General features: G+C 45.0%; 1 protein-coding gene across 1 annotated transcript; it reads left to right on the forward strand.

The window, feature by feature from the left end:
- Positions 1–9,082: 9,082 nt before the first annotated feature.
- On the forward strand, positions 9,083–9,688 carry LOC109765796 (uncharacterized). Its single transcript, XM_020324566.4, has one exon. It carries the CDS (start codon positions 9,169–9,171, stop codon positions 9,526–9,528), a length of 360 nt encoding a protein of 119 aa, XP_020180155.1. The 5' UTR covers positions 9,083–9,168; the 3' UTR covers positions 9,529–9,688.
- Positions 9,689–10,107: the final 419 nt, after the last annotated feature.

Below are 10,107 nucleotides of genomic sequence, written 5' to 3' on the forward strand. Positions count from 1 at the left end.
CGGTAAACCGGCGGAGGTAACTACCTGGCCGCTGTGCCGGGTTGTGCGGCGAGCCTCGTGCTGCTGCGTCTTCAAAAGAAAGTTTGGGTCCAAGTAAGCGAGGGGGTGAGAAAATTTTACTTTCCGGTTTGCTTGACGGATTTTTGATGTTGGCAGAGGATCTGAATCGGAGGAAAGAATGGTTACCTCTACGTCATCAGCATGACTGCCATCAGCGTCGTCCTGATAATAATCATTGTCAATGAGATGTACAAAAAATGAACCAAGAGAGTCAAGTTCTACCTCTGATTCCGGATTACCCACATCGTCATCAACTGGTAGCTCGGAGGATGCAGTGGTCCTTTTCTTGGCAGGTTTTTTGATAACCTTGGTCTTTGGACGAACTGGCTTGACCGGTTTGTCTTGTGGTGGTTTCTTGTTCCAGAATGGATCATCACACTGTCAGAAAAAAATCACACTTTCAGAGAATATTTGGACAAAAGCAACTTCAGATAAAAAGATTATATGATTCTTACAGCTGGCGGTTTGTTGAAAGCGGAGAAAGGGAGCAGTCCGGTTTGGGCACAGACAGCCTTCAGTTCGTTCAGCATTTTCTTTACAGCCTCAGTGACTTCTGCATCTGTAAGCTGAATGTCAATGTGCCGCTCAGCATCCTTCAAACTCCCCGTATACTCACACATCAAACCGGAGCGCCGGCTTAAGGGCAGAATACTCCAGCTTATCCAGCAACGAGCAAGATCTACTCCTGTCAAACCGTTCGCCATGAAGGCTCTAAGCTTTGATAATTGGGGATTATAGTTGGCCCTTTATTTTGCCGTCAACCTCTGAGGAAAAGGATGTGTGTTGCTAAGGCGTTCAGGGCGGTAACCCGGCAGGGGGTTTTCATCAGGTGGAGATGTATCCATGAAATAAAACCAAGTCTGGTTCCACTCTTTGGGGTGACTGTGGAGTTTGGGATGAGGGAAGGTGACTTCCTTCCTTTTCTGAACCGCCATTCCGCCCAGTTCCGTATTGGGTCCATCCGAGAACTCTGTGCGACGGTTTAAGTGAAAGAAATCCCTAAACAGTTCGACTGTAGGTTCCTTTTGCAGATAAACCTCACAGAAGACTTGGAAGTGGCAGATGTTGGTCACGGAATTGGGACCGATGTCTTGAGGGCGCAGCTGAAAATTGGCTAGTACATCTCGGAATTTTTTTGAACCGGAAGGGCTAAAACCTCGTCCGAGATGATCAGGAAACACGACTACCTCTCCATCCTTGGGTGTAGGAGGACTTTCCGGGCCAGGGACCCTCCAGTGGATGACATTTTTTTTGGCTAAAGTGCCCGTTTTAACAAGATTGTTTAACTGCTCTTCGGTTACTCGAGAGGGAGCCCAATTGCATTCATAGACTTGCTTGGCCATGGCAATGGAAATCTGAAACATGATTATTGCCGGTTTGAGATTTACAGTGGACAACTATACAGCAGTATAAGGATACAAGCATATTGATAAACCAGATTTGGTTATTCGTAAACCGGAGTCTGACGATGGAAACAGTATAATGATGAATGCATTGGCGGTTCAACAGGGGACTAATGGTATCTACCGGGTTATCATTTTATCTGTGAAGTTAAACCGCCTAATTTAGCATTAAAGGTATAAGTATAAAGATGTATAAGTGAAGGGAAAAACAAGTTTCACAGTTTGGCATGAGAATTTCAGATCTGCCGTGCGTTGGATAATCAAAATATACTCTGGTCTAATATCAAGCGCTCAAAAAGTTCAGTGAGTTCAGATGAGTTGGATATCAAGCAGGTGCCTTAACAAGAAGAAAGGAGTCTAAACTACAAAAGGCGCTGAAAATAGTCAGATCTAACCGGCCATTGGTGCTACCGAAGGAAGAACAACTTCAAGCTATGAAGAACACCGAACCCTAATGGCGGATCTAGGGCGAGAAGAAGAGGGACTTACTGGTGCAGGAGGAAGCAGCGGAGGATCACCGCTTTTCTCTGATACGATCAGGTTGATGCAGCGGCCTTTGTCGAAGCAGAGGCGAAGGACGACGGCGGCAGCAGAGCTGGAGGGTCAGTCGGCGCGAGGAAGACGACGAAGCGAAGAGGCACGAGGGGGAAAATGGAAAGACCCCCTGGCCCTATTTATAAGGGTAGAAAGATAAGCGTCAGGCGCGAAAATCGAGGAGCCTAAATTTTGGATATGAGGCGGAGCTGTCGCCTCGATTGTTGGAGGCTCATTAATGAAGGTGGATTATACACAGTTTTAAATAACAGGTGACGTCATGGCGGTTTACCATGGTCCTAGAAGATGATGTCACGGCGGTTCACAAGATCATGTGAAGATGTTGAAGAAGAAATTTTCTTAAGTATTGAGGATTGAGATGAACCAGTTCAAATCAATCTGGGGCCTAATGTTGGGGATATTACCACTGGGCGTAAACCGGCCAGGAGAGGCCGGGTTAACCCCATAAGTAGTTCATGTGTATCTGAAGTCCATGAAGACAGACGGTGACGCTTTATGAAGGCCCAGGGCCCAAAGCCGGTTTAAGGCCTGTAGACATAAACCGGCATTGATATGTAAACTTGTGTTGTAAGATAGAAGTTGCAGAGACCGAGCCGGACAAGATTATGAGCCGGCCTTGGGATTCTGTAAACCGACGGGCGTCAACCCATGTATATAAGGGGACGACCCGGCGGCGGTTCAAGGACAACAGATAACAACTCGAGACTCAGGCAAAGCGTATTCACTCTCTGGTCATCGAAACCCCAGCAATTCCATCACAACTAGACGTAGGCTTTTACCTTCATCGTAAGGGGCCGAACTAGTATAAAACTCTCTTGAGTCCCTTGTCCGCTTTAACCCCTTTAAGTTAACCCGTAGCGATGACTCCACAACTAAGTCCTTTCTCTAGGACATCTGCCGTGACAAAACCATGACAGAAACCATTTGTGATTTGGTTCAAGAGATGAAACGTTGTGAAAAACAAATCTATGAAAAAAGAAAACACACAGGTTGCGACAGGTGGCGCACCGCTGGCCCTCTCATCGTTGCCAAATTGCGCGCAACACCACCATATATTGCTGGTCGGGCACCTGCCGACTGCAATACAGTGAGTGTCTAGCAGATAGAGAGTGCGAACGAATCCATAGGTCTTCAAGATGACGCCCCAAAGAGGGAAGCAATGATGTCGACACTGTCGGCCGACCGGGCCATAGGCTTTCAGCAGAAGAATTGGATCCGAGGGTGTGCAGTGGATGGACTCCACGGCGGCACCTCTGAGGATGTGAAACAACGTCCACGATGCCGATGTCGTCGACCAACAACAGCCCAGCAAGCTTTCGCCCAAAGCACAACCCAACACCACACGTGAAACCACAACACACTGCAACTCCTCTACCCCGCACAACTCCCAACAAGCCAGTGCGCCAGCAACACCTGAGAGCCATTGCGAACCTCATCTCACCATCGAGCAATGTCGACGGGTCAGATCCAATGAGCCCGACCGGATCGGGTGCCCGCCCAGTTGTACCGCCAGGAAGCCGCCGCAGATCATCGTCTGACAGGAGGCCGAGCCTCGCGCAGCACCCACATTGTTGTCGGCCGAGGGAGACGCTCCACGTATGCGGCCAAACGCACCCGAATCACAACACCATAACGAGAGTTGGGGGGCTGCCACCCCTCCACATCTCACCGGGCGGATCCGCCAACCGAAGCACACCACCGCCACAGTAGCAACATCCCAGCCCTGCTCGTTACTGGGAAGGCAAGCCGCCACCCGCAGCTTCCACCCAACTGCAGCGAGGGAGGGAGTGGCAGGGGGTGGCGGTTATCTGAGGTAGGTATGTGATTGGTTAACTGGTTTGTTTGTTATGAAGAAATCAACTGTTTTGGGTGCGTATCTAAATAAACCACGTAAAATCATAGGTGTGTTGGAGTTTTAACTAATCAATGGATTAAAACAAACTCAGGCTTTTTCTTGGGATATTAACGACCAATAGTATTTTTGCTTGATCACATGTAATTAAATAATTAATATTAAAATCTCAATTTAATAGTATGAATGGGGATGTAGCTCAATTGGTAGAGCGCTAATCTATGTTGGATAGAGGCACGGGGATCGATACCTCGCATCTCCATGGCAATTTTTCATTTCTTCTGTCATTTGATTCACTCTTCCTGCATAATTTTTTTATCCTTCATAAATGACCGGGAAGCATGAAAGAAAAGGAAAATCTGTGACGCTGCATGTGTTGCTGCTTTGATCTTCAAATGTGATGGAAGTTGGAGGCTGAGGGCAGCGTTGGCGTTGCTATCACGCAAATTCATTAGATACATAGGAGAAGCTCCAGCTTCAGCGAGCACACAATGTCTCGGTTGACTGTTTTGTTTGTTTGGAAGAAACTAGTTTAAGTACAGCCATCTGGGTGCATATATCGCTTTGACGCCTGCATGAACAATCCGCATGGTGCAGTACGCTGACTCGCTGAGGAACGTCGGCATATCTGAAAGAAACCACGTAAAATCTGGTCGGGTTGCCGCTTAACTAACTTTATCACTCCATAGAAACAAACTCACGCTTTTCTTGGGATATATATTTACGGCAGTATTTTTCTTGATTTCAATCAGTTAATTAATATTAATTCCATTGAAGTAATGCAGCGAATGTGAAAGGGGATGTATAGCTCAATTCGTAGAGCGCTAATCAATGCAGAATAGAGGCACGGGGTTCGATTTCTAGTGTCTCCAATTTATAGTTTTATCGCTGCTTTTTTTCCTGCGAAATTAAATCAGCCGGCAAGAAGATAAAAAAAATTGCCACCGTGCATGGGCTGACAATTTTTTGTTAACAAATATGATCAACTTTCAGTCGCCAATTGTTGTGCTCATAGTAAATAAAACTAGCATGGACATTTTTCACACGAACAAAGCATTTTACATTTGCATACTAACATTTAGATTTTTATTCAGCTATCATCGGTACTTAAGAATGGAGAAATGCTTCTTTTTTTTTGCAAAAGGAGAAATGTGTTACGGAGTGCATTGAGTTATGGGTCACTAAAAACAGAATGCGAATAAATAATGAGATCACCTTCCGTAGATTTGATTCAACGTGTTAATTTTAGAATTTCCGGTGATGCACGTTTAGTGGAAGGAGAGGTCCCCGTCGACTACGAAATTACATCAGCCAGCAAGAAGCTTAAAAAAATGGTGCCGTCTATCAGGGGCGGAGCCAGGATTTAAACATGAGGGGGGCAAGAAACCAATGCTTAGAATGGAAGAAATATCATGACATATTAAGTCTCATAATAACGTTGAGGACACAGCATAAGATTCATAGACCTATAAAATGAAGTTACATATCTATTATCTTAAACTCAGCTCTACAACCACCAGTGTCGAACAAATTGATTATCTCATCAGATGTGATCTTTGCAGCTATTTCCTTCCCAATATAGACGACCATGTAATGCCGAAGAAAGTCGTCTCCCATTCTGTTTCGAAGACGTGTCTTGACTAGTTTCATAGCTGAAAAAGCTCGCTCGGTTGTCGCGGTTGACACCGGAAGAGTTATGACCAACCATAGTAATCTATCAACCATTGAGTACGTAGCAGCTTTACATGTATTTAATAATCAAGCATTCAAATAATTAAAAGTTATGAACAACTGCAGTAATCTATCAATCATTCAACCATTGAGTATGTAGCAACTTTACCTGTTTTAAATAATCCAATAGTCAAATCAGCAAGTGAGAGCGAACTCTTTAGCTCCGGATGGTTGCAAACATCAAGCTGGAAATGGGGAAGTTGAGACTCCAAATGAGCTCGTTCTTGACTAGAGAAGTCAGCAGGATAAAAAAATTCCACTAATGTGCATATATTAGACACGTCAAATGAGTCATGCCGTGGATCCAAAGATGCACAGAGTGTCAAAAGCTCTGTGTTTTGAACACCGAAACGATCATTTAGCTCAACCAATTGCTGATCTATGGCAACATTGAACACATCTGCTTTGTAGTGATGTAATGTAGTAGTGTTATCATGTTTGTTGCGAGACTTTGTTACATCTACGTACCTACAAATCACATCATATATTACTAATATGATAAATAATATTCTACATTGTATGTACAAGAAAATATATGTTACCTGCTATTCAGATCAGGGATGTCAATCTCATGCTTCAAACAAAAAGATTGAACCTCCTGAAGAAGGGGATCCCAACCATCTTCTCTCAGCTTACCAAGTATGCATAAGGGCAGTCATTCAGAATTAGAGCCTTCAATCCATTCCATTCACCTCTCATATTACTTGCACCGTCATATCCTTGTCCTCTAATGTCTTGGACATTCAAATTATTATCAGAAAGGACTTTGCAAATTGCCTTCTTGAGAGTCAAAGCAGTAGTGTCAGTGACATGAATTACATCAAGAAAACACTCCTGTATGAACCCCTCGGTGCTCGGGAATCGAAGAACCAATGCCATTTGCTCTTTCTTAGATTCATCTCACGCTTCGTCTACCATTATGCAGAACTTGCTAGTACCAATTTCATCTCTAATGTTTCTCTTAACTCTACTAGAAAGTAATGTGAGGATTTCTAGTTGCACTGTATGGGAGGTGTAATTCGCATTCCTTGGAGCATTTTCCAAAACAACCGCATTCACCTCTTTGCTATAAGAAGCCAAGAACCTCACCAGATGAAGAAAATTACCCTGATTACTTGATCCCGGAGATCATCATGGCCTCTATAAGCACAAGCTTGGAATGTTAACCATCCAATGAAATCAACAAGGAAAAAGGTCATAACTTGCTTTATTGTACATTATAAAATATTTGAATTCTCAAAACAGAAAAGTTTGCTTACTTGATGCAATCAATTGTAACTTTAAGCCTTAGCCTTGCATCTGCGACCTTTTTTGCACATACTTTCACCATTGCATTATCGATGTGAGTAAAACTATTTTTCAGATTATCATGACACCGCTGAGAAAAGTTATGAGCGGCGCTGGAGTCTTTGCCCATGTGAGTTAAGAAAGCAAATTCGTTTCCATCATTCACCTTCTTCCAATTATTAAATCCCTTGACTGTGAATGCATCAGAGCCACACCTTCCACTTGGCCCTTTTGTGAAGAGAAAACAAGGTAGGCAGTACGCACGATGTGTTTCCATCGAATACTCAAGCCAAGGAAAAGAATTGAAATAACTGTATTGAAATCGACGATGATTTTTTCCTATTTTATTATATGGATATTCTCTCATGTATGGTTGATAAGCTCCCTTCAAAATATAGAAGCGGCGTGCTTCTTCTTGCTCATCCTGAGGGAGTTCCCAAATTTGCTGGCGCATACCGGGGTCCCTTACATATTTTGTGGTTCCATTTGTATCTTCTCCTGCTGCAACTTCTTCTGGTGCCACAACCTGTTGCTCATCAGTTTGCATATCAACAAAAATATCATTTGCTTGGTTATCTGCAACAGGTTGCTCCTCAGATGGAAACACATTTTCGGCACTAGTAATGTTGGAGCTTGAAGTTGACCCAACTGGCTTGAAAAGGAATTTATCCCCCCAGTTGTTGGTGCCTTTCGCTTCTTCATTGACAACTACATAGAAAGGAAAACCATGATTAATAGATTAATTCACTATTTTGTAGGCAACACTAACGCACCAGATTAGGATAGTAGGATTTTAATTCATAATAAGTTAATAACTGATAGCTACAAGTACGTACTGGTACCTTCCTCTATCTGATCTTCCTTTCTCCCTGTAAAACTCTGATCTAATGAAGCCTCCTCCTCTTTCCTTACTCCTTAGACACTGGACAAACAACGGACAAAGACGACAGATCAGCACAACCGATAGGGTAGGGACGGCGGCGTGGTGAGCGCCTTACCTGAGCGGGAGCAGCAGCCGGGCAGCCGGCGGCTGGGCGGCAGCGGCAAACAACGCCCTAGTGCAAGGACACGATCAATGGATCGATCGATCGCATGGGGCAAACAACAAAAGGCAGCCACGACCACATGACAATGACATGGGCTATTGGGCTTTCCGTCTAGGATAGTTACTATATTAGTATCCATATGGGCTAATTTCCCTAAAAAGATCTTATATGGGCTAATGATGTGATTATCTCCGGCCAATTAGCGCATATACAGTATAGTACCTATACTACTACTACCTGCTAGAAATCGTTGGGTTGAGCCCCCGAGTCTGGCGCCGTCCATGGCCTTGGTCGTCCTCCACTCCCCTGTACCAAGTGCCGGGCTCGATGCGAGGGAGGGGTGTACCATCATCGGAGTCAGAGGAGGGCAGCCCGCTCTGCTCGAAGTGCAAAGAGTCTACTATTCACCATATGTGACCATGTCTGTCTTAGTTAACCATTTTGTTTGCTACGAAGGAAATAGTTCGAGTATAATTACAAATTAGTGCAACGCATGTGAACGGAGATGTAGCTCAATTGGTACAACACTAATCTATGTTGGATAGAGGAACGGAGATGCGTACCTCGCATATCCAATTAATATTTTGCTTATTGTTTTGTCAATCACTGTCATTTTCCCTGAAAAAACTGCGCCTTGAAAGCCCACAGGCTAAAACCCCGACAAATAATGAATTTTTGTCATGTTTTTTCCCGATACGAATTGGGTATCCATTGAATAATTATTTTAGAAAAGAATAAATATTACCATAATACGATGATGTGGATCTTTTCACATTTGTTAATTTCTACTACTCCGTTCGGAATTAATTGTCGTAGAAATGGATAAAAATGAATGTATATAGAACTCAAATATGTCTAGATACATTCATTTTCTCTGACAAGTATTTCGCGACGGAGGGGGTATTATTTGCTGGCAAATATTGAACTGGTGTACTGATGTACGTTTCAAAGCAGCAAGCAAGGATTCGAGTACCCAAATACCGTAGCAGCCAAAAAGCTAGCCTGAACCTTCGTGGAACTTCCGTGGGGCCCATTTTCAGTGGCCTTGCGTTACCACCACCCCACCGCTTTCCTTCATGTGATCCGCCCCTCCCCCAATACGTCACACGCCTATCTCCTCTCTATAAAGGATTGAGTATTCTGCCCACAGGCCACAGCCATTACCACGCCTCGCACAATTGTCGCCAGGCGAGACAAGGGGAAGGTCTCTGACAGCTAGCAAGAGAGCAAGGCGATGTCAATGGCGGACGAGCAGTACGATGCTGGCCCGCCCGGGGCGCCGCACTTGCTGCTGCTGGCGGTGGTGGTGGGGCTGCTGGTTGCGTGGCCGCTTTTCCTGGGTGGCAGCCGCGAGGCGTTCATCGATACCATCGCCAATGCAATCGCCGAGCTGCTCGGCCCCGTGGGCCTGTTCCTCCTCCCGTTGGGGCTCCTCCTCCTCATCCACCTCCTCTCCTCCGACGGCGGCTCGCCCGATGCCGTGTACCATGTCGGGGGATCCCCCATCGGCGTGGCGCTCATGCTGGTCCTCATCCTCGCCCTCCTCTACTACCGGTCGGCACTCTTCGGCAGCGGCGGAGACGACGACAAGTAGGCGCCTGCCAGTAGGTAGAGTCTCATCTCGGGGTGGCTGGTTGGGTTTTCTTTTCCATGTGCTTGTTCTCTTCTGCCTCTCCTCGTCGTCGGTAGTCATGCATCCTGCACCACCGGCCAGCAGGCAGCAGTAAATAACAAAGTGATAACTTTGCGTTTAACCTGTTCCAAGTGTTGCATTCTAATCTTGGTTCTACTGGCATCCATCTCACGCGCCCAAAGACAGACAAACAAAAAGTTGGAACTGAATTTGACGTGGTCTGTGTCTTTTGGATCGATAGTGGGATGCTGCAACTGCATGCCTCGTGCCGTCTAGTGTACTACTCCAAAAAGCTCATGGTGTTCAGTTTGTTGATAGTAGCTGAAAATGAAAACATAACTTTGAATCTCCAAAAGGAAAAAAATGAAAAGAAAATGGCAATTTGAAGTCAGTTTCACGGGTTGTTTAGCTGAAACGTCCATGTACTAACAAGTGACGATAAACTCATCCTAGGCACCAACGTAGCTTGCTTACTACTTTGTGGTGTCTAATAATGGTTCCTCTTTTCAAATAGACGCACTTCTCTGTTCTCGGTGTACT

The sequence above is a fragment of the Aegilops tauschii genome, chromosome 2, assembly GCF_002575655.3.
Source record: "Aegilops tauschii subsp. strangulata cultivar AL8/78 chromosome 2, Aet v6.0, whole genome shotgun sequence".
NCBI classification, from domain to species: Eukaryota; Viridiplantae; Streptophyta; class Magnoliopsida; order Poales; family Poaceae; genus Aegilops; species Aegilops tauschii.

Bases quoted from the DNA above. Each gene is read 5' to 3' on its own strand.
- LOC109765796 (XM_020324566.4), top strand. From the start codon at position 9,169: ATGTCAATGGCGGACGAGCAGTACGATGCTGGCCCGCCCGGGGCGCCG.